At 48.0% G+C, this 24999-nt stretch overlaps 2 protein-coding genes across 8 annotated transcripts in view; both read right to left on the bottom strand.

Annotated features, from left to right (window-relative positions):
• LOC133505336 (cGMP-dependent 3',5'-cyclic phosphodiesterase) overlaps positions 1-14756 on the bottom strand; it is a 226257-nt gene extending 211501 nt beyond the window's left edge. The window contains exon 1 of the mRNA XM_061828498.1: positions 14193-14756. The gene's annotated coding sequence lies outside the window, so the exon portion shown is untranslated. The remainder of the gene's footprint in view (positions 1-14192) is intronic.
• Positions 14757-17327: 2571 nt separating this feature from the next.
• The window catches only part of LOC133505333 (arf-GAP with Rho-GAP domain, ANK repeat and PH domain-containing protein 1-like), a 65527-nt gene continuing 57855 nt past the window's right edge, over positions 17328-24999 (bottom strand). For 4 of the 7 annotated variants that reach the window (XM_061828484.1, XM_061828485.1, XM_061828486.1 and 1 more), the window contains 2 exons: positions 24092-24250; positions 17328-18041 (listed from right to left, as the gene is read on the bottom strand). In XM_061828484.1, coding sequence (XP_061684468.1) covers positions 17997-18041; positions 24092-24250 — 204 coding nt within the window. In that variant the 3' untranslated portion in view covers positions 17328-17996. Of the gene's footprint in view, positions 18042-18738; positions 18844-19619; positions 19744-21495; positions 21534-24091; positions 24251-24999 lie in introns of all 7 variants that reach the window. The other 3 variants (XR_009796221.1, XR_009796222.1, XM_061828487.1) reach the window with 3 other exon arrangements.

Raw genomic sequence — 24999 nt, 5'->3', positions numbered from 1 at the left:
GGGACCTCAGAACTGTCGGGCCAACACTTTCTATCTGAACGGCCATCCCGCCTTGTCTACGGCATCTTGACTTGTTTCAGGTGAGTTCTGCCAATGACTTTTCCCAAGACAAATATTCAAAGTCCATATTCGGACGACCTCGTTCCCTTCCTGTTGTGCTCCAGTTTTTATGGCTTGAAGGAATTTTAACCACAGTATCGGTTATATTTACATTTGTGTGTATTTTCCAGCATGATTTTAACGCAACCGCCGACATTTCTGCACCTTCTCTGACAGTCCTGGAGCGCATCGTCTTAATTTTCGCTTCTTACAGACCACAGTCGACAATCCTACACCGTAGCTGAACTGAATTCTTGAGGCATTTTATAGTCACGTACAGCGTAAACCGATACGCAGCGACAATCACTCAAGATCCCAGTCGGGACCATTAGTCGGTCCGGGATCAAAGAGCCGCCGGCTTTGTTTTGGAGACCTCAGGTAAGGTCAAACGAGTTGGAGGCTTACAATAAGTTCTTGAGAAACGGAAACTTTCCCCGAGCGGTGTTGTGGAAAACTTGTCTACATTATCCAAAGCAAAAAAAAAAAAAACGTAGCGTGTCAGTTTGAAGTCAGAACCAAAGCAGCTGACCGTAGTTAGTCATGCATGCCGCCTGACACCCGGAACAATTCCGCAAGAAGACCGTCCTGCGTTTTGCATTTTTTTTCCACCCTGGTTTTGACAGTCCAATGCAGTACGCTGTGTACTTGTAGATAGTATCACGAGTAACACGGGGGGTGGGGACTTCATTTGCAGGGCTCAGGCAAGGCACGTGACTCGGCTTTAAACGCAAGAACACAGACTCAACTAAAAGCCCCCATTCTGCAAATAGATTTAATTGTGACGCTGCTCTCTAGAACGTGTCAAAGAGCAGACGTTAGACTCAATCTGATGCCACGGACGGTTTTGCAAAGACAGACAGCTCCCGTCACACCAGAAACAGATCCCCGGGGACGAGCCAGGACGCGCTGGAGAGACTACGTCTCTCGGCTGCCCTGGGAACGGCTCGGGATCCCTGCGGAAGAGCTGGAAGAAGTCCGGGGTTAGGCCAAGTCTGGCAGTCCTTGCTGAAGCTACGTCACCCACGAACTGATCCATTTTCGATAGCTCTAGGCCTCATTTAGGGTTTTGGGTGGCTTTGAGACTATCCTAGTACACGAGAATGGTCGTCAGGCAATTGTTGACACATCAAGCAACCTCCTCTGGGCAAGTGAGTGTCTTGAAATTCACCTAACGTGCACATTTTTGGAATCCGAAAGGATATTCGAACTCCTTCACTTCTCTCCTGAAGTGCTTCTTTTTCAGGTCTGCTCTCGCTCAAAACGTGCGGAATTTGAATTTCTCAGATAAGCCGGCGATGGCTCCGAGGGCACGTCTTCACAAAAACCGACGAAAACTTCATCTTGGAGCTCACTTCTCAAGTCCAACATCTACCGCTTTTCTGGATCAGGTCGCAGGGGAAAGTACCTTCAGCAAGGATACCCAGACTGCCCTTTCCCCAGGAGGGTTCTTCCGGAGGGATCCCGAGGCGCTCCCAAGCCAGCCGAGAAACACAGTCCCTCCAGCGTGTCCTTGGTAGTCCTCGGGGTCTCTTTCAGGAGAGACACGCCCGGAACACCTCACCAGGGAGGTCGCCCAGGAGGCTCCGAGCTAACTCCGAGTGGTCCTCACAGACAATTTGCGCCAATTAAAAACTTGCTGAGGCAAGATCGCATCTTCTCCAGAAGCCCCTGGGAGAGTTTTGAAGCATTTTGTTCGGCCTTTCCCCCGACTTAACTGGAAACCTCTGTCTTTGTTCCAGTTATGTGACTAAGCAAATAAAAGTTCTTCACAAAACCCCGGAAAGGAAGCAGAATAAGCGTGAACAAATATTGCAACAAGATATCGTGCAGCGCCGCTGAGTCACGAGCTCCCGTTTGGCCTCCTCTGACCCAAAATGTCCGAGGCGCTTTGCGCGTGTACGCTTCGGCGATCGATCCCCCGCGAGGAGACGACTTCGAAAACCCCGGGTGGCCGAGCCTTTTCTTTGGCGGTCCGAGACCCCGGAACATTTCTGCACTTCAAACGCGTCCTTAAGATTCACCTCGAACACAAACTGACCTTTTCTCCTTTTATTATGCGCCATTTCATTGGGGTCATGTTTTTGTTTTACATTTTAGCGGTCTCATCCGTTTTTCCTACCAGGTTATCAGTTTTTACTCTCTGGGGTTTGTTTATTGTACAGCAAACATGTCGGGGAAATGTGCTTTATCGATAAAACCTGACCTTGACTTCTTCATATGAAAGCGATTTTGCTCACTGTAAATACAGCAGCTATAAATCATCCAGACGGCAAGAACCAGTTGCGATTCCTCTGAAAACTGATAAGACACGGAAAGCGATTTCCTGATCACTTGTGAGCGCTCGCGGCAGTTTATTTCGCGCGAAAATTGGCCGTGGTGACGGCGTTCGCGTCAGGTTTTTTTTTTGTTTATGTTCCGAAAGCCGTTAAGCTAGTTTCCATTTACTTGAACCGCATTTGAGGACTTATGATTAAGTTCCCAAAACAATGCAAAAGATGTAACAGCACAAATTCCGTCGCTCCGACTTATCGGCACCGTCGGGCTTCGGCGTCACCCGCCGTTGCCACGGCAATCAGTCCAACACACTCCGTCACCCCGAATTTGACGCCGCCGGACCCGAGTCAGGATGAACTGATAATTTAATTTTTTCCATAACGCTCGTCCTAAAAACAAAGACTTGAAGAGTGATATGTTTTGAAGAGATAAAGCCCTCGAGTCGATATATCCTCAATGACGTGGAAAACCCAGAGGTCCTGGTTTTCAGGAACCAAAGCCAGTCCCACACGATTATATTTTGTTTAGTTGAACCTCTGAAGATCTTAAAATGAGATCACTTTATATTCAAATTAAAGTCAACATTTCATTTTCTCGCGTTATCGCTAAAACCTTGGACTAAAAATAACGTTGTCTGTTGTCAGGGGCGGCACGTGTGCCTCAGCTGGAAAATCTTGGCCTCACAGTTCTGGAGGTCCTGGGTCCAATCCCCGACCGTACCTGCGTGGATTATCGCCGGTTTCCTCCCGCATCCCAAAGACATCCATTAATTGGACACTCTAAATTGTCCCTAGGTGTGATTCTGAGTGCGGCTGTTTGTCTCTACGTGCCCTGCAACCAGTTCAGGGCGTACCCCGCCTCCTGCCCCGTTGACAGCCGGGATAGGCTCCAGCGCTCCCGCTACCCTCGTGAGGATAAGCGGCTAAGAAAACGGACGGATGGACGTCGTCGAGGCAGCACCGTAAAGAGCGGTTCGCACATCCGCCTCTCAGTTCTGAGGACTGGGAACCAAATCCAAATCTCACCTGACTGGAGTTTACATGTGCTTCCCATGCCTTGGTGGGTTTTCTCCAGTTCCCTCCCACATCCAGCTGGGTTGACACGAAATTGCCCACCGGTGTAAATTGTTTATCCGTGCCCTGCGATTGGCTGGCGAGCGGTTCGGGGCGTACCCGGACTCTCGCCCAAAGACGGCAAACTTCCAGGACTTTTAGCACCGCATCGTGGTGTGGCTGACGCCGATTGCGTTTTGCCCCAGAAAGGATCAAGACTGTCGACGCCTTTTGCGATTGGCCAGGCCCCAGCTCGGGGTTGATCCCCCGCCTCGCGCTCAAAGTCAAGCCGGGGAAAGCCTGCAGCTCAACCACAAAACGGAAAATTTGCATTCAAACGGACAATCTGGACATCTGTGAACCTCACAAACGTTTGAGGAAGATGGAGAAGCTGGAAATGACCCGCAACGGCCGTCAGAGTTTGCAGTTTTCGCTTCTCTTTGCCTCGTCAGTTCTTCTCCGCCGAGCTCGGTAAAAGCGCCGCCCTTTTGGGTTTTCTTGGCCGCCGGTACGACAGGCACTGACCACCTCCCGCACAGAGCGCGCTTCTCTCGGAGGTCCGTTTCCAATTTGGCCTTACTTCCAGTTTGCTGGAAGATTAAAATCTTTCCGCTTTGATTGCTGACCCGATCCAAAAAAACCGCCTGACGGGCCCGCGGTCGGGCAGGCTCGCCGACCGCCCCCCGACTATCCGTTTCACCCGCGTGCCCGGAACGGCGGCTGATGAAATTAAGCCTCCCCGTAGTCCCTTTCCCAGTTTGGCTCGCCGTACCGTCCGCTGGCAGGATGAACAAGAACCTTGTTAGTTACTTCGACGGTATTTGTTTGCGTTAAAACCGCCGGCCAACGCTACCAATACTTTCGCTGAAGTCATTAAGGGTCAGCCTTCACGCTTTAATGAGTGAAAGAAAACAAGGGAGGGTGCATTTCAAATTAAAGATGAGATTATTTGGTAATGGCTGTAAGAAGCAGTCGTTGCATAACACGTTTGTGTAGTACAAGATATATTGAAGAGGATATTCGGGTATACTGGTCCAGTTCACAATAATTAGTACTGATACATTTTGTCTATTATTTGGTTGATTCAGGGGGGGGGGGGCATAAAAGCAAAATATGCACAAAAATGGTACAATGGACCTTTCCGAACTGTCAGCAAAGAAGGAAGTAAAACGTGCAAATCCCCCAACCACGCGGGCAGCGCCCGTGTACCATCCTGGCACGGTAATGTCACCGCGAGTGCTTGAATTTTTTCATGGTCACTTGATCCGCTGTTTGCTTTGCTCTCTGAACCCCGACATCACGCAGACGAGCTTAGCCCGGTCACCGAAAGTATGTTTGTGTTTCATTTATTTAGCGTGTAGTCGTCACACGCCGTCGTCATGAACGTTCATTTTGGAATTCAGCGCCAAATACACTGAAGCTTCTTTAATATGGAAATCCTTCAAAATGGCTGCATTGTAGGCTGAAATGAAGACATTCCGTCTAAGTGTGATTATCACAGCGAAATGGACCTTTCCGACCTGTCAATCACTCGTACATTAATAGCCGCATTTTCTTGACACGCCCCTCTCGCCGTATTGTCCCACAAGCAATGGCGGGTGCCAGTAGCGTGCGCTCGGAAAAGTTCACGTGATGAAGAAAACGGTCCTCAGATGCGCTTGGGGAACGTTTCCAAAGCCTGAAACACAGTTGACGAGGTGTCTACGATGGATTAAGGCTCGCGGAAGAGCGCACGTACAACTAAATGTGGACAATATCAACAAACGCAAGGCTGTAAGTGAGTGAGAAGTATCTTCTGCGTTTGATTGAATTATTATCAGTGCAGGAGAACAACTTTCACTTTGTTAACGTATCACTGACCTGCCGTGTGTCATGTTTTTTGCGAAAGAGTCTGGTTATGTAAATGCGCGTTATCATGCAATAGAAATATGTATTTGCCTATTTGTATCACATCAGACTTTTAAGACAAAGCACTGGGTTCGATTATTAATTCACCCACTCACTTATAAAGACTACGATAATATTGCTCGTGATCTGTCCAAGTAAAAAGTACTCACCTTGCTTCACATGCGCAGTACGATTCCGCTATTTGATCTTGTTGGATTTCAATATGAAGTTCGTGAGGCGTCAAATTTTTTTTTTTGCATCGATCGCCAACGTTTCGCTGTAACTCTGACATTGCGTCCCGCTCCGTCGCAAAAATCTCAATTCCGTGTACATATCCTCGCGTGAAGTAGTTGTGACCGCTCTGTAGAACTCTCTTGGACAGGTCTGACGCATTTGGGAAAAAAAAAAAAAAAAAAAACATACCCCGATATTATCTGGAATACGCGATAGAGAATCGACTTCAAACATGTTCTGTTCAGTCGCCATTTTGGAAGTTTTTGTTTTAGCTTGACGTGGCTAAAGGGGGCGGAGCTTAAGATCGCCATCGGAAAAGGTCCATCAGGCTCAATCTTGATCTTAAGTGCAAAGGAAAATCCAACAAGGCCTCAGACGCTAATGGAGTTTTATTTATTTTTTTTTTTTGGGGGGGGGGGGGGCGGGGGGTAGTAAGTAAGCTAAACTGCATCTCGGTACTTCTCCCAGATACAACAGTATCGAACGTATACTGTACAATGCGCGTAAAAGTGTGGGAAACGAGTGATGAGGTCGGAAGCGAGCGCGACGACGATTTTGCAGATGAGGGAAATGAGGAGGAGAGAAAAGAGGATTACGCGGGGACGTCAGGGAAAAAAAAAAAACGATACAAAATCTGTGCTATTTTCAGCTTTTATTCATTCTGCTTTTGATAGTGCAATACAGCATTCCCCTTCGCTTACACCGTGTAGAGTTGAGCCCGTTTTCCCCAAACAGGTTACATAACGTCGGACCACACAAACGCGTACACGCACGCGCCCCCCTATGGCGACATCATCTGCATCGACCCCCCCCCGCCCCTCCCCACCACCACCACCAGTTCCCAGAGTGACACCCGTGTTGTGAAGGTGGCCGTAGAGAACAAATACTGGACTGCGCAGAACTCTAGAATTTACCCTCCAACCCCCACAAAATTGCCGCCGAATCAATAACTACGATAAATACTGCATTCTGGTTCTTTGTACACACTAGTCAGTTGGGTCCACAACACCGACATCAGTTCGGATTGGGTTTTAGAACCCGGGTCGGATTTCATTCCCGAAGGTTTCCCCCAGGCTACAAAAGGAGGACGTGCGCAAGTCCAGTTCCTCGACCCGAGAGCTCCTTTGTAGCCCCTCTAAACGGAAGATGGCCCACGCGAGGAGTCCGATCGGCCTCGACAAGGGTCGGCGTTGTGTTGGCAGGTAAAAAAAAAAAAAAAAAGAAACGGTGCCAGCTTGTCTGGCGCCCCTGACTGGGGGAACTATTTCAGCAGTCGCAGAAATGCCGACGGCAAGAGCCGACGTTTGGGATACGTCGTCGGCGAAATTCTTCAAATTATGTCAAAACCGCAGCGTTTGCCCCGTCGCAGGACTGACAACAACAAGCACTTGAGCACGAGCTCGTCTGAGAAAAAAAAAAAAATGCAGTGCTCGATGACATTTAGAAAGTGGAAGCAGAAAAAAAAAAAAATTCTGAGCTGCTTATCCTCACAAGGCAAGGCAACAGTCAAGAGATGTCAGCTGGAAGGTGTTTTTCCCCCTCACATTTGAATGTAATTAAAGAGCCTCCATTTCAGAATACTTTTATGAACACACCCAAAACAGCCATCCATCCATGTTCTTCACCGCTTATCCTCACAAGGGTTGTGGGGAGTGATGGACGCCTATCCCAGCTGTCAACGGGCAGGAGGAGGGGCTAAACCCTGAACTGGTCGCCAGCCAATGGCAGGGCACATAGAGAAAAACAGTCGCCCTCACAATCACACCTTGGGGCAATTTAGAGCGTCCAGTTAACGTTGCATGTTTTTTGGGATGTGGGAGGAAGCCGGAGTGCCCGCCCGGAGAAAACACGCAAAATCCACACAGGCGGGTCCGGGATCGAACCCGGGAACTTTGAGGTCGACGCTTTTTCCAGCTGAGCCGCCAGGAAAAAAAAAATAAAAAAAATACAAAAATCAGAAGTTAGATATGGATATGGATGGATTGATTTTTTTATTTTAAGATTAGATTAAGAAGAGAGCGAGGGCAAGTCTTCCTCAATTTAAATCATTTGCCACGTTAATCGCAATACTGCTCACGACAGGAACAAAGTAAGCCACTTTTCAACGTTAAATTTGCCATATAAAAAAAAAAAACCTTTAAAATCCAAAACGCAATATTTACAGTCGCCAGAGTTTCAACCGGCTACAATTCGCAGTCTAAAAATTTTTTTCGGGGTTAGAACCGAACACCCAGCCAATCACAGTTAAGCTTTCTTAGTCAGGTGACGTCACGTGACGACGGAAGCGGAACTGGATTGGCTGGGTCTTGGGTTCTGACCTGAAGGAACCCTGCCTGGTGGCAGAGCCGGTGAATTTTAGGCAGCGAATTGTAGCCTGAAATAACAAATGTGAATTTTACAACATGACATTTTCAGTGGCATTTTTAATTCAAATCCCGATGCCACGTATTTCCATATCCATACATTATCGGTAACATTTCTACATATTTGGATCACGCGTGAAATGAATGAACGATACCAACCGAAGCGCAATCGGGCCTGTAATGAGCTGAACACGCACAATTTCATACTTCTATCGGAATGCAACATTTGATCCATATTCCGCAGCACGATGACGCGGCGGCGACGGGCGTACACGGAATCAAACTGTGCACGCCGGCGCATCCCGCACAAGCTACGACGACAACTGGGAGGCGCTAACTGACATTTTTCCCATCCCGCGGCGTGTTCTGAACAAAATCGAAGCGCGGTGCTATTTTTAAACGCGCCCGCGCATAATATGCGCTAAGCGCACCAGCCGGTTGTCATCGCGACTGCTAGCCGTCACCGCGACGGCTGTCAACATCATCTGCGGTGCGGCGTTAGACGTCACGTCACGTACGGTAAAATCGCCTTGAATGAACGTCAAACCGCGACTGAGGGCAACTCCCGATATTTCCGCCACACACAAATTTACACTTATAGGTACCAATGTCCAATTCTCACTTGGCTAGCAGCCCGTCCACTCTTCTTCTGCCTCCCAACTGAGCTCCATCCCAGCTTCATTTGCTTCCCATTTCACGATCCAAAGCCGCCGCTTTATTTAAAATTCATTTCTTCGTAGGATCAAGGATCGATCAGTTCCATTGATCCGTTTTGAATCGAATTTCAGAGATCCGATTGAGATTGAAGAGGATTTAATGTTCTGGCATAAAGGAACTGCAAGTTTCTCTTGAGACATGAATAAGTCACGCTCCACAACAGACTTTGGCTCCATCTTCGGAAGGAATCCAGCCGGACTTTGGTCAACCTCTCATCTCTTCGAACAGGAACTATTGCCTGACCACAAACTTTTGACGGGCGCGTACGCGCAATCACACTCGCAAATCTGCACAGTCGAGCACGAAAAATCACGCATGTAAAATTTGTCACGGGTAGAAATACATCGATATTGAAAGACGCCGCTTATTTTGTGTAGTCTCGACCAAAGTTCCCTCTGAGCTGCGCCACTGCGCAATTGCGCACTCGTCGCACTCTCTCGGCGCGCATGAAAACCGATCCGGCGCAGTGAACCGCAGCCTGACGTCTTTAACGGTCTCTTAACAACGAGCTGCTGCTCAGACTACTTCTACTTCCTCGTTTACCTGGCGCCGCCCCCCCCCTTCCGCTCTTAAAGGGGTACACTCATAAATGACAAAACATGTAAACTTAATATCTGCGGGCATGACTGACCACACCCGTACATTTTTCAAATGCTTTTATATGAAGTCATATACAGTATGTGACTTAGTTACCTAAAAAAAAGTGGATAGAATTTAATCTATAATTGCATTAATTGCTCAATTAGATTTTTTCTTCAAATCTAGAATTTAACTTTATATCTGCGGGCATGACTGACCACACCTGTACATTTTTCAAATGCTTTTGTATGAAGTCATATACGGTATGTGACTTAGTTACCTAAAAAAAAAAATAAATAATTGGATAGAACTTAATCTATAATTGCATTAATTGCTCAATTGGATCTTTTTCTTCAAATCTAGAATTAATTCTGAATTATTTTCCTAGATGATCCCCGGATTGTTGAACAATGACACCTTCCCATGCTTGGCCAGAGAAATGACATTCAAGAGCTACTTTATCGTTTAATATCATGTTGCAGAGTGCTCAGAAGACTTTCCGTCAGCAAGCAAAGCGAGGTCAACCCCCCGACTTGCGAGGTTTTAAGAGTCTCCAAGCTTTCATCACGCGTGGACGCCGAACTCCTCGGACTGGGTCCTGACCTAAAACACACCAGTTTGCTTTTTTTTTTTTTTTTACTACAGCGCCTTTGTGCAATTTATCCACGTTTAGGATCGATTTTCTTTTGACCTTTTTCTTCCGTCTTATTGATCGGACCGTTTCTGCCCCGTCACTGCCGCTTTTCTTCACGATTGGTTTTAAACTCAAACAGTTACAATCCACCCCACCCCCGCTTTTTTCTTTTTGAACCGATGGTATGTGCCGCTCTTCCGGCCTTGTCCCTTTGGACCCCCCCCCGGGGGTCCATTTGGCGTGACCGCTTCAGGGTAGATAACGCTCGTGTCGGACAGGAAAAAGTTCTGCAACATTCAAGTAATGGCCAGACTAAGTTCACAAATAAAATAAAATAGGTAGGCAGGTGTAAAGCCATCAGGGCGTTTTGAAAACGTTTTTACAGTTAATAAAGATGTGATTTTAATGTTTTTTTAATCCGTTTCGGCGGTAGTCCCATTTATTTTCCATTGTTCTTGTGCTCCTTCGGGTAATCACAGCTCTTCCATAGGGGGCGCTAGGGAGGCGCGTGACCCTGCAACGGTTTTCACCAATGCCGTAGAATAAAAACTAGACTGCGCGCTCTGCATCCAACATTGGTTCCGCAATGGTCAACACGCACCTGACTTCCGGTCAGGGCAAAAACCAATACAAACATCAATACACACATTATGAAAAACAATGCAATAAAAATTATACATTTGGGATGATTTGGAACCGTAGAGACATTAAATATTTGCATCATAACCGGGAAGGTTTAAAAGATACATTGACACATACATACGTAATAAGCGGTACAGACCTTCATAATATCGTAATGATGCATTTTCCACATTCAAAATTATAATTATGACAGTTGAACAGAAACACTTCTTTGCGAGCGCCTGCACGGTTTTGACAGCTTAGAGCGTAAGAAGAATTAACCATATTGATACCAAGAAAACCAATATTATATTACATAATGGGTGGCACGGTGGATCAACTGGAAAGCTATTGGCTTCACAGTTCTGAGGTCCCGGGTTCGATCCCGGCCCTCCCTGTGTGGAGTTTGCATTTTCTCCCCGTGCCCGCGTGGCTTTTCTCCGGGCACTCTGGTTTCCTCCCACATCCCCAAAAACATGCAACATTAATTGGACACTCTAAATTGCCCCAAGGTGTGATTGTGAGTGCGGCTGTTTGTCATCTCCATGTGCCCTGCGATTGGCTGGCGACCAGTTCAGGGTGTAATCCCGCCTCCTGCACGTTCACAGCTAGGATATGCTCCAGCACTCCCCACACTCTTGTGAGGATAAGTGGCTCAGAAATTTTATATAAATGTCCAATTGTAAGGATGTCAACTTTCACGTGAAATAGCACCCAAAGCAATGTTTCGCCCTGACCGGAAGTTGACGCCGAATTACCACGTGAAAGGGGCCTGTGCAGTTTTTAATTTGACGTCATTGGTTTTCACCAAATTACTTGAAAAAGTGGAAATGTATATTTACAGGAAAATAAAATCATTTTGAAATGTATATATTTGTTTTGGATGAGCAGGATTTTCAAATGTAAACTCGATCAAGTAAAATGTTTTGTCATAGATTTCCGATGATGTCACCACAGTCCCAGGATTCTCTTGTCCGCCATCTTGTGTGTCACTACCGATAATTGGAAACGTATCTATTCATTTCATATTGCAAGATCCAGTCCTCAAAGTAGGCAACTAGTCTTGTCGGTTCAGTCCTTCCACCGTCAAACCGCAAGGCGCACACAGACAAATATTCATACTCGCGTTCAATCTTATTGCGCAATTCATAGATTACGTTGAACCTAATAACCTGCACGTTTTGGAAATGTGAGAGGTGGGCGAACATATACGCAAAAAAAAAAAAAAAAAAAAAAAAACCCTTCACAAGCGCAGAGAAAAGACGCCGACTTCACAATCGCAACCGGAGCGAATCGCGCACCTGACGACGTCACCGCGCAACCGCAATCGAGTCTTGTCGATTAGCGTCAACCCGCAAGACAAACGCGCGCCATTTGGGTTTTGTTGCTCGGCCCTCCAATCACTCCGCAGAGGCGCTTCGACAGAACGGCGAGCGAGAAATCACCCGTTGGGCTTGAGAAAGGGCGGTTGCTATGGAAACCGCAATTCCCCCCCAACCTCCTTTGTTTGACAAGGGCCAGTAATTGGCGATCGTCTTGAAGGGCCGAGCCAGGCCGGGCCGGGCCGGAGGGAGGTGGGGTGGGTCATTTGCACAAGGCTGCGGGACTCGGGAAGTGTCAAAAGAGTGTGCCAGAGAGAAATGTGGAGTGTCAGCTGGAGGTGACTGACAAACATTGTCTTAATGAACTGCACAACGCACGGCGTCGGCCCCCCTCAGACTGCAACAAAACGAAAAGTAGATGTGCAACAGCTAGACCTTGTTGTGAACATTCACGTACTGGACATTTGCCTGCATCAAAAGTATCAAATTGTTTATTAAAATACATCCATCCATTTTCTTTCTATCCCGGCTGTCGACGGGCAGGAGGCGGCGTCCGCCCGGAACTGGGCACATCGAGACAAACGGTTGTGCTCACAATCACACCTAGAGGCAATTTAAACTCCACACAGGCAGGTCTGGGATCGAACCCGGGACCTCAGAACTGTGAGGCCACCGTTCCGCCTGGATTAAAAATCCGTCCATCCATTTCCTTTGCTGCTTATCCTCACAAGGGTCACGAGGAGGGCCGGAGTCTATCCCAGCTGTCAACGGGCAGGAGGCGGGGTACACCCGTAACCGGTCGCCAGCCAATCGCAGGGCACACCGAGACAAACAGCCGCACTTTGGAGTGCGCAATTGATGTTGCATGTTTTTGGGATGGGGGAGGAAAACCGGAGTGCCCACATTAATTGGACACTAAATTGACCGTAGGTGTGACTGTTGTCTGTCTCCATGTGTGCCCTGTGATTGGCTGGCGACCCGTTCGGGGCGTACCCCGCCTCCTGCCCGTTGACAGCTGGGATAAGCACTCCCTGCGACCCTTGTGAGGCTAAGCGGGTAAATGTGCCTCAGATTGATGGATGTGAAGTGCCAGGAAAGAATTTAAATTGTGTAAAATTTGACATTTTCAGCAAAATTATGATGCAATGTTTCTTTTACCAAATACATTTTTAAGGCGAGTTCTGTGATTTCTGTGAACGCTCACATCATTGGTTCCCATAACTTTTCATCCATCCATCTTCTTTGCCGCCTATCCTCACAAGAGTCGCGTGGTACACCCTGAACTGGTCGCCGGCCAATCTCACGCCACATCGAGATAAACGGCCGCACTCACAATCACACCTCGGGGCAATTTCCATCCATCCATTTTCTATGCCGCTTATCCTCACGAGGGTCGCGGGGAGTGCTGGAGCTTATCCCAGCTGTCAACGGGCAGGAGGCGGGGTACAACCTGAACCGGTCGCCAGCCAATCGCAGGGCACATGGAGACAAACAGCCGCACTCATAATCACACCTATGAGCAATTTAGAGTGTCCAATTAATGTCGCATGTTTTTGGGTTGTGGGAGGAAACCGGAGTGGCTACCCGGAGAAAAGCCACCCAGGCACGGGGAGAACATGCAAACTCCACACAGGCAGGGACCGGGATCGAACCCGGGTCCTCAGAACTGTGAGGCCACCACTTTACCAGCCCCCATTTATTAAAAATCAACAGTAAATTTAATCGTAAGCAGTAAGTCTGTTTTTTTACATTAAAAAGAACAAAACCAATAATTTATATTCGCATTTTTATGTTAATATGAAGTAGTGTTAGTTCTTAAATAGAATATCTTTACATCAATATAAAAAAATGTTTAAGCTATTACAATTATTAGCAACATCACTAATGTCTCAATATGTATAAACGACTATACTCATAGAAATACATCTATAATGTTGCTGTTGAAAATAAACTCATCTCTCCAATCGATGATTTTGACGATTTAAATGTTTCGTTAGACGTGTGCAGCTAAACAACCAATGGAAATGTCCTTTTAATGACAAAATCCAACAAAAAAAAAATTGTCTTATGAATGGAATTTTATGATGAGCGCCCGATTGGTGAGCAATTCTGCAACTCTGGGTTGGAAGCCTGGCTTTCGTCTCTGTGTGTAGAGTTGCGCAGTCTTCCAAGGTACTCGCGATACTTTAGTCGGAGCAGTGTGAGGACTTGAGGCTTTTCAAGTAATATTATGGATAAGCATGTTTTTTTAAAAAAAAAAAAAAAAAAAAACATCACAGAGAAGTTTACCGAAGTTTAACGTGTGGCCTCAACACGCTTCTGTGTACTTTTTTTTCAACGCATTGTTCTCAAATGAGACAACATTATAAATACTTTTTGGGAATTTGAAATTGAGAGGAATAATTCCTACCTGAAGTGAAGCCATCGCTACGCAGTCGTGCGCATTCGGTCGGGCGCCACCCATCACGTTTAATTGCCGAAACCCATCGATATTTTCTCGCCCGGCGCACTGTTGAGCAGTTCTTTTTGACCGGCAATATGGCGCCGTGAAAATGGTGACGTCCTTAAGAAATAATAGTTCCTATGAACAGAAACGTCTCGTTCTTCGTTCCGAACGTCGCACCAGAGTAGAACCGACTGCCGGAGACAAAAAAATTCCTTCGGCCGATCGCCAAGTGACGCCGAAGTGATGACACGACGAGGCACACCTGGACGAGACACGGAGGAGCTGATTGGTCGACAGGTGGAAAGCGAAAACCTGACGGGTGACCAGCGACGAGGAAAAACATGACAATCGAACATGCTTTCAAAAGGACAGAAAACATTTGGAGGCAAATTGAAAACTTCCCTCGGGATCCTCTGAAAAATATAACTCCAAATTAATACAGAAACAATGAAAAATACATACCTTACAAAAGCGATTTGTGCAAGTCGAATCCCGCCACGATAACAAACAATAATCCGCGTCACCGCGCGTCGATTAAAACTCGGCCGAGGAGAAAATCATTTGACCGCGCGATGGAAAATCTCTGAAGGTTGAGCATAAAATTTGGGGGGGGAAATATGCATTTAAAGGCGGACAAAAACAAGAATTCGAACCAATGCAGGCGAGACATCAGTTCAGCGAGTCTCTTGGGGGTAAAATGCACATTTGGCTTGTTCTTTGGCTTTTGTGCGGGTTATTCCAAACGAACAGGCCCAGACGAGAGCGGTTAAGTTTATTGTCGGAAGTAATCAATACGGTGCCCTCGGGCCCCCCCCCCCCACCCCACCCCCACCCCGGACAAAATGATTCGCTCATTTCAAACTCGCCGACACGTTCTTCTCATTTCCTGTGCGCTCCCGCCGGAAACGGGGGGGCACCCAGGTCCGCTTGACCCGCGTGATCCCGAAGCTCGTTTGAACCTTTTTCCCCTTGCGTTCGTGCCCCCCCCCCCTCTCCCGAACACGTCTTCTGTCTCGGCGCCTCCGATCTATGCAAGCGCCGCTATGACCGATATAGTAAATGCCATCCGAAATGCCCGAGCGCATACGATTATGCGTGGCGCCGTTTACCCCCGGCGGGGTCTCCAGTGCGCGTGTGGGGAAAACGTGAAGGTCTCCTAGTGTGCCCGCGGGCCCCCAGCGGGGGCTCTCCGGTGCGCCTCTTTGAGGTACGCGCCGACCCTGATGTGTCGCTTCCGCTTAGAGCAACGAGCGCGGAAACCGGTCGACCACCGTGAATCACTCAAAACACGCCGACGTCTCCCGTGAGGCCTGCGTGATGACTGTATCCCCCCCCCCCCCCCCGCCTCACTCCTGCCCCCCTCCCCACTCATTACATACATTCCTGTGACATTCTCCTCCAGTTCCATCTATAGGCTCCACTTTACGGCACGAAAGCCACAGGCCAGGGGGGGGAAAAAAAAAAAAAAAAGTTTGCCCGACACTTGTCACATCGCGCAGGCGTCACGCGTGTGTACGATGTTCCCAAGGCCCAGCTTGACTTTTCGGAGACCTCGTCCGATTTGCACGGCCCGGAACACGGCCGACTGCCAACGGGCAGGGCGCATTCGTTCACCTTTCACAGAATGCAGCGACGCCTCGGTTCTCGACCGCAATCCGTTCCGGAAAACGCTTCGAGGAGGGATTTGTTCGAAAACCGAATCGATGTTTCTCATTAGAATGAACGGAAAAAGAAACAATGCGTTCCAAACCTAAAAAACGATGTTTCTCATTAGAATGAACGGAAAAGGAAACAATGCGTTCCAAACCTAAAAAAACGATGTTTCTCATTAGAATGAACGGAAAAGGAAATAATGCGTTCCAAACCTAAAAAACGATGTTTCTCATTAGAATGAACGGAAAAAGAAACAATGCGTTCCAAACCTAAAAAACGATGTTTCTCATTAGAATGAACGGAAAAGGAAATAATGCGTTCCAAACCTAAAAAACGATGTTTCTCATTAGAATGAATGGAAAAGGAAACAATGCGTTCCAAACCTAAAAAACGATGTTTCTCATTAGAATGAACGGAAAAGGAAACAATGCGTTCCAAACCTAAAAAACGATGCTTCTCATTAGAATGAACGGAAAATGAAATAATGCGTTCCAAACCTAAAAAACGATGTTTCTCATTAGAATGAACGGAAAAAGAAACAATGCGTTCCGAGCTTTAAAAAAAATTAGGCTTTTAAAAGCATTTGTTTTTTTAGCTTTTCCTGATAATAAACTGCATAGTTGAAATACATCTTTAGTTTAAATGCTTGATATAATAAAATAATTGAAGAAATATATTTATTTTGTGCTTAAAATGTATGCTTTAGTAGTAGAGTCCACTTGGCTGGAAGCGCATTGCTGTATCCGTAGCGACTCAACCCCCAGGCTTGTTTACTTTTTTATTATACTATATATTTTTAGATGCTTTTTATGTATTTTATTTGATTATACAGAATACCAAAAGGTGCGCTGGTTGCGCCGCGCACGTTATGTCATTTCCATTTTTTTTGTTTTTCGTGTTGGCGTTCGAATTGGCAAGAACAAAACGTGTGGCGGGTGGGTCAGCTGGTCTGGCCTGGCGCAATATTTTGTTTCCAGGTTTCGTCAGGGGCGTTCGAGTCCCGATTTTCGTTCGAAAACAGAAGCAAAAAAATAATAATAATAAATCTCGAAATTTTCACTCGAAAACGGGGGACGTTCGAGAACCGAGGCTTGACTGTAGAGGATCTTTTGCGCGTAGCCACTCATTGCAAATGCAACACAAACAGTTGGCGCAGCGTTTATTAGAGTTCCAAAAAATGTAAACCGCACTCCGGATTTATGATGACAATCACGTGAAGATACCTCAGCAGTGTCTACCGATTACAAAACGAGTGCGTTATTGTGTACAATATTGTTCTGCATCTTTTTTTTTCAAGATTGACATTCACGTTAAGTGCACTTATGAAGATTTGAGCTACGATAACGGCGACACGGGGGGGGGGGGGATAATTTTGAGAATGTCAGGAATATTCATGTGTATATTGGCATTAATTTGAGAAAGGCCACGACAACAACAACAATTGGATTGATTTCTTTCGCGGGCAAAACGCCCTCCATTTGTTTTATTTTACAAACGTGTGGCGATGATGTGTACGTTGTAGTTAGTAACGACATTGTAATGACTAAGGATAAAATACAAAAATCTTACTCCCCCCTCCGCACACGCAAAAAAAAAAAAAAAATGACTTCAGCACTCTTCATCTTACACCCTCGGCAGCCTAAATAAATAAGAACAATTGACACAAGGGGACCGACGCACAGGTGCGCAGTCTTTTCACAAACTCGCTGAAAAACGGACGTGAAACAGGAAGGCGACTTCAAAATAAAATGGCGATCTCGATGCGGCCTTCGAACCGAGACCGCCTCGGCCGTCACATTATGGTTTGGGTACAATAGCAATGATTGCGTTCGGAATTGCAGTAACCAGTACGTTTGTCTTATGTATTTAAAAACAATAACAACAAAATCAAACGGAATGGGTAAATCCTTCTTCAAAACAAATACGCCAGAAGAACTGACGTTTCCTTCGGGATGTGCTCGAACTCTTTAGTTCCGTGATGCGATCAAAAACATCAAAACTGTAAACTTTCAACTGTGCAGGGAGGGGGAAATCGAACCATGGCCCTCTCGTCCGTTTACTTTCGCTCCATTTTTGCTCCCTCCGGTCCCCGCCGGCATCCAGGCGCCGACGACGTCACCGGAGGGCGGCGAGGTCACCTGACGACGCCGAACAGCGGCCCTGGAGGAGAGAGGGAGGCGGGCTGAAGTTGAGCTCCGGCCGGGAACGGTTCCGGACCGCAGACGCTTTGGAGCCGTGGCAACCGCGTACGCTACGATGCTGCTAAGAAGATGGATGAGCGTGCGAAGATTAAGAAAAACGGGAATACGGTGGACCCCCCACTACGACCAAGCAGTTTGAACACCTGAACTTTATCAAAGTTTGAACGTGATGTATTAATTCTGAAACACAGAATACAAGAGGGTGTGCAGACTTGAGCAGATTCGATTCCAATTTTGTTTTAAAGATCGTTTGGTGAAAAATGTTTGAAAATAAATGATTTACATTGACTACAATTTTTTTTCTCTCCCAAAAACCTACAGGAAAACCAGGGGTGTGCAGACTTTTTATATCCACTGTATTTTGGCGAGCGTTTCAAGACTTTAGCTCGGTGAACATCGAAAAGATTAACTTCGCATACCGTAATTCCCGGCCTACAGAGCTAGCGCGGCGCTAGCGTTAAACTCTTTCTGTGTACCGAGGATTATAGCCGGGTGTGCTAATGCTTGCGCCGGGCTAACGCTAGCGCCGCGCTAACACTAGCGCCGCATCATCGCATAAACCACAAGGTTGAGTGTGTGTGAAAAAAAGTGTCGTAGGCCAGGAATTACGGTCGTTTGTTTAGGGCAGCATGGTGGATCAGCTGGAAAGTGCTCACCTCACAGTTCTGAGGTCCCGGGTTCGATCCCGGACCCGCCTGTGTGGAGTTTGCATGTTCTCCTCGTGCTCGCGTGGGTTTCCTCCGGGTGGGCACTCCGGTTTCCTCCCACGTCCCAAAAACATGCAACATTAATCGGGCACTCTCAATTGCCCCTAGGCGTGATTGTGAGTGCGGCGGTTTGTCCCGATGTACCCTGCGATTGGCTGGCGACCAGTTCAGGGTGTACCCTGCCTCCTGCCCGTTAACAGCTGCGGCGATGCAGCTAATTTGTGCGTTTTTTTGTCACGGCACTCGAGCGGAACAGGCAAGAATGAGACGGGTGGAATATATGTGCCGAGGAAGTGACTTTTACCAGCACTGTTAGCGCTGCGTTAGCATCCAGCTAGCTTGCTGCCGCTGTGTTACTGGCGTGTCAGTGATATTTACCACTAACTTTTATTTTAACCGGTGTGACGGTCTGAGCGCTCCCGGTGCTGAAAAGTCTTCTTGTGATTAATGCGCATGCACGTATAATAATGTGTCAAAAATAATAAACAATGTGGATATATTTTGTAAATTTCCGGCCAGTCTGAAACATCCCCATCCATGCTTCAACATGTGCCATTCGACAACTTGTCGCCGAGTGTTCATGTTTGCTGTGGACGTCTCAGACCGTCACACCAGCCGTGTTACCGTTAGCGCTAGTATTAGCGCTACCTTTAGCGCGGCGCGAGCGTTAGCACTAGCATTAGGCAACCAGTTTAGGGTGTACCCTGCCTTCTCTGCCCATTGACAGCTGGGATATGCTCAAGCACTCCCCGTGACCCTTGTGAGGATAAGCGGCTGTTGTTTTGTGACACCGTTCCAGAAACCGGTGACGGCAAACGGGAAAACCTCACCAGACAAGCAGCTGCGGCGCAATAACAACCGGGCGCCTTTTCATCTTCGATCTCTCCGACGGCGGTCGGCAAAATCTCCGAATAAGCAGCCGCGGGGACCCGGTAAAACCGCTGCGGATGTTTTCTGCCGGAAGCAGCAGGGAGGGGGAAAAACCAAAAAAAAAAAAAAAGATAAACAGAGCTTATCAGATGGACGGGCAAAATGTGCAGAGGCTGACCTAGCGAGAGTCGTTGGCCGACCAAAAAAAACCCCCCCCCCAAAAAAATGGACGTTTTCCACCGAAATGCACATTAGCGCGCGATGTTAGCCGCACGGTCGCCCAGGCTGGACGGGCAACAAATGAACAAAGATAATAGATCAAGAATTGGCGGCACCGCGCGAGCGCCGTTTACTGCCGGTGGCATCCTCAACGGCGTCGTACTCATTTGATTGTTTGCACGGATGGTCCGCAGTCGTAAAAATGGATGGATGAGAGGATAGAAATACACTCGTTAAAATGATAAACGGAGAAATTGGGACAGAGATGAGCGTCATCCTGCGACAGGTTCATTAAAAATCTCTTCATTTCTCATTTTTGTGGAAAGGAACATCCATCCATTTTCTTCGCCGCTTATCCTCACGAGGGTCGCAGGGAGTGCCGGAGGCTATCACAGCCGTCAACGGGCAGGAGGCGGGGTGCGACCAGCCAATCGCAGGGCACATACAGACAAACAGCCGCACTGACAATCGCACCTTGGGGCAATTCAGAGTGTCCAATTAATGTTGCATGTTTTTGGGATGTGGGAGGAAACCGGGTCCAGGATCGAACCCAGGACCTCAGAACTGTGAGGTGAACACTTTCCAGCTGAGACCACCGTGCAGCCCTAAACAAACTACCGTAATTTCTGGCCGACAACACTTTTTTTTCCACACATGCGATGATGCGGCGCTAGCGTTAGCGCGACGCTAGTGTTAGAGGGGCGTTAGCGCACCTGGTTATAATCCTCGGAACACAGAAAAGAGTTTTAACACAATTCAGAGTGTCCAATTAATGTTGCATGTTTTTGGGATGTGGGAGGGAAACCATGCAGTCACGGGGAGAACATGCAAACGCCACACGGGCGGGTCCGGGATCGAACCCAGGACCTCAGAGCTGTGAGGTGAAGACTTTCCAGCTGAGACCACCGTGCCGCCCTAAACAAACTACCGTAATTTCTGGCCGACAACAGTTTTTCCCGCTCACACGCTCTCAACCCTGTGGTTTATGCGATGATGCGGCGCTAGCGTTAGCGCGACGCCAGCGTTAGCGCGGCGCTAGCGTTAGCGCACGTGGTTATAATCCTCGGTACACAGAAAGAGTTTTACGCAATTCAGAGTGTCCAATTAATGTTGCATATTTTTGGAACGTGGAAGGAAACCGGAGTGCCCACCCGGAGAAAACCCATGCAAGCACGGGGAGAACATGCAAACGCCACACAGGCGGGTGCGGGATCGAACACGGGGGCCAACGCTTGACTAGCTGACCCAACGTGCCGCCGGCGGCTATTGTTATTTTATCCCAAATGATAGGTCCTTGCTTGCTTCCATAAAGACCCATCCATCCATTTTCTGAGCCGCTTATCCTCACGAGGGTCACGGGAGCGGCGAAGCCAATCCCGGCCTGTCGTCGGGCAGGAGGCTGGGTCGTGGGTAGAACATGCAAACTCCACACAGGCGAGGCTAGGAACTGAACATTGAACCCGGGTCCTCAGAACTGTGAGGCCAACGCTTTACCAGCCGATCCACCGTGCCGCCATATTTACAAGCAATATGAATTTGACGAAGGTTTTCCACTGTCATTTGAGCGCATCCGTAAATTGTTAGCAAACAGAAGTGAATTAGTGTTGACCACTGTACCTTTCCCGCAGCCTCCATTATCGAACGTCTCTAAAGAGCTGAAAGATAAACGGACAAACAGTTTACGCCAGACCAAGACTGGGAGAAGGCAGACGGAACGGCGGACGTGGAAAAAGGGAAACTCGGCAGGATGCCCTCGAGCAATCGATCACGCCGGCGCACGAGCCCTCCCGAGTATTTGCTCGGACTCACGCGAGACCTCCCACTCGCACGCCCCAAGCAAGAATCAGACTTCCCCGAAGCAGCTCCTTTCAAACCCTCAACGGCGATAAATTGCATCAATGCGTTCGATAGTCGGGGATCGATGGGAACCGCTCGAGTCCGCCGGTCGCTAATTACAGGGACGCGGGTTCCGGAGAGAACCGCGGGAGGCGCGCGGTATTGTGGACACTTGCTCGCCAGTGAAGCCTTACGCTAACCTTTTTGTCTCGTAGAAAAAGAGGGAGCGAGCGCATCACACGGTGGATAATATTGATGCCGTTGGACTGGTGCGCTACGGAGCCCGGCAAAGCAACGGAGACGATGTTTGTCAGGTCTGTGCCAAGTCGGCGGTGGCGGCCCTGCGGGCACAAGCTCCTTTTCATTGTCGTGAGGTTTTCAAAGAAAGCTGCCCAAAGTACTGCCGCTTGGGTTTTGTTTCGGTGTCACTGATGTCCAGGACTTCAAATTTAAAATGGAGTTTTGTTGAGAACCTCGCTAAGACCGTGATTTCCGGCCAACGAGTCGCGACTTTTTTTTCCCCCTTTTGTTTATGTGGATAATTTGTGCATTTTTTTTTTTCTCCTAGCGGCCGCAAGGGGGGCACCCGAGCGGAAAAGGTAAGAATGAGACCGGTGGAATATATATGCCGAGCAAGTGACTTTTACCGTTATGTTTTTTTTTATTACTGGCCCTGTTAGCGCTTCACTACCTTGTTGCTGCTGTGTTATTGTCATGTCCCAGTGATTTTTACCAGTATGTTTTTTTTTTTTTTTTTTTAATCGGCACTGTTAGCACCGCGCTAGCGTTGGCGGCGCGCTAGTGTTAGCGCCACGCTAGTGTGTTGCTGCTGTGTTACTGCCGCGTCTCAGTGATTTAGGTATGTTGTTGTTTTTTTTGTTTTTTTTTAACCAGCCCAGTTCAAGCTACCATGTTGTTATTATGTTAAGCTAAGTTAAGGTGTGAAAACTCTTTCTGTGTACTGTCTTTTTAAATATCTTGTGTTTCAACGTGGGTTTCAATGCGGGCACTTGCGGCTTTTACACCGGTGAGGCCCATGTATGTACCAAATGGTATTTCCTTTCCAAATGTACAGGGTGAGGCTTGTAATCAGGTGCGCTCTGCAGGCTAAGAATGAGACCGGTGGAATATATGTGCCGAGGAAGTGACTTTTACCGGCCCTGTTAGCGCTGCGCTAGCGTGTTGCTGCTGTGTTACTGGGATGTCTCAGTGACATTTACCGGTAAGTTTTATTGAGCGCTCCCGGTGCTGAAAAGTCTCCTTGCGATTAATGTGCATGCGCGTACATTTTGTAAACAGTCTGAAACATCCCCATCCGTGCGTCAACGTGTGCCATTCGACAACTTGTCGCCGAGTGTTCATGCTCGCTAACGTACATATATGCGTGTATCTTTTTAAATCAACTTTTGTTTTAAGGTTGGGGTTAGGTTCTAACATATGTTAGCTCCCTCTATGTACAAGAAGGGGAACTATGGGACCGGGGGATCTACCAGTAAGCGTCTGCTATGTACCCAGAGTTCCTCTGTTAGTAAAGTAATGCATGTGGATTCATCACAAGGAGACTTTTCAGCATAAGGGGAGCGCTCAGACCGTCACACCGTCCCTGTTAGCATCAGTGCGAGCACGAGCGCTAGCTTTAGCGCGGTGCGAGCGTTAGCACCACACAAGCGTTAAACTCTTCCTGTGTACCGTCTTTCTTTGTAAATGTCGCATGCTTCTACGTGGGCACTTGTAGTTTTTACACAGCCGCGGCATACGTATGTAACCAAGTGGTATTTCCTTTACAAATGTACTCGGTGAGGCTTGTAAAGAGGTCCGCTCTGTAGGCCGGGAATTATGCTAATTAAATACAAGGGCAATTTTCACAAGCCTGAGGCCCTCTGACCACCGTGTCGAACGTGACGGAAATTCGTTTGACGCCGTGTGAAACGGGTCGCAAATAATCTAGCGTGTATATTTTGCGGATGTGGGAGGAAACCCACATAGGGGCGAGCACGACATGCAAACTCCACATAGGGAAAACTGGATTTGAAGCCGGGTCCAGTCGTTCGCAGTGCTGCTCAAAAGTATTCAGACGCTGGCGTTTTTGTTTGGGCAAGGTGGAGCAAGAGAGTGCCAAGCGATTATTTGACATTGTTCAAGAAATATTTCATATCCCCTATGTGTTATTGATAATATTTTGAGAATTTCTTGGACATTTCCCAGTTCGCGGTGCCAATTTTCACCTTAAATTTACACATGGCGCAATGGCGCACGTTCTGCGAATTATTTTGGACCGCGGTTGAGGGTTTGAACCGCCAGCTCGAGCACCGGCGGCTCTAAATCGAGCGAAGCAAACGGTAGCAGCCGGCTCGCGCTGATTGGTAGGTCGACTCACAGCAAGCGGATCTTGGCTGAAAGCTGCTACGCTGTTCCGCATCTCATTCTCGCTGCCGCGCAGCGGTATCAGCGACACGTTACCGTGGCGCGAGTCGGGCGGCGCGCGGCTGGCGCGGCTCGGCTGGAGTCCGTCCTGTGGCCACACGTCGCCGTCGTTCTTGAAAAGGGGAAGGAAACGCACGACAGCACAGGACAAAGTCAACGAGTTTGACACCGGCCGCGACCCGCGGCTGTTCTGTGGCCGCTGCCCTTCATTCTTCATGCCCTTCGTGTTGACGCTACAGGGGCTTGGAACACAACCGCGGTGATGCTGTTCTTTTATTTTGAGGCAAATGAGCTAGTTATTTAGGATATTTAATTATACCTCCCAGCATTCGTCTTGTACAGGTAACAGGATAATATCTCAAAAAGACAATTTCTATGCACCAGTCACTCACATTTGAAAAATGCACAAGTGCGGTCAGTCGTGCCCGCAGATATAAAGTTACAGGTGTGGTCCGCCAGTCGTGCCCGCAGATATAAAGTTACAGGTGTGGTCCGCCAGTCGTGCCCGCAGACATAAAGTTACAGGTGTGGTCCGCCAGTCGTGCCCGCAGATATAAAGTTACAGGTGTGGTCCGCCAGTCGTGCCCGCAGATATAAAGTTACAGGTGTGGTCCGCCAGTCGTGCCCGCAGATATAAAGTTACAGGTGTGGTCCGCCAGTCGTGCCCGCAGACATAAAGTTACAGGTGTGGTCCGCCAGTCGTGCCCGCAGATATAAAGTCACAGGTGTGGTCCGCCAGTCGTGCCCGCAGATATAAAGTTACAGGTGTGGTCCGCCAGTCGTGCCCGCAGATATAAAGTTACAGGTGTGGTCCGCCAGTCGTGCCCGCAGATATAAAGTTACAGGTGTGGTCCGCCAGTC

Source organism: Syngnathoides biaculeatus, chromosome 8 (assembly GCF_019802595.1).
Source record: "Syngnathoides biaculeatus isolate LvHL_M chromosome 8, ASM1980259v1, whole genome shotgun sequence".
Taxonomy (NCBI): domain Eukaryota; kingdom Metazoa; phylum Chordata; class Actinopteri; order Syngnathiformes; family Syngnathidae; genus Syngnathoides; species Syngnathoides biaculeatus.
The sequence above is the reverse complement of the archived record's forward strand: the minus strand, read 5'-3'. Positions and strand labels throughout refer to the sequence as shown.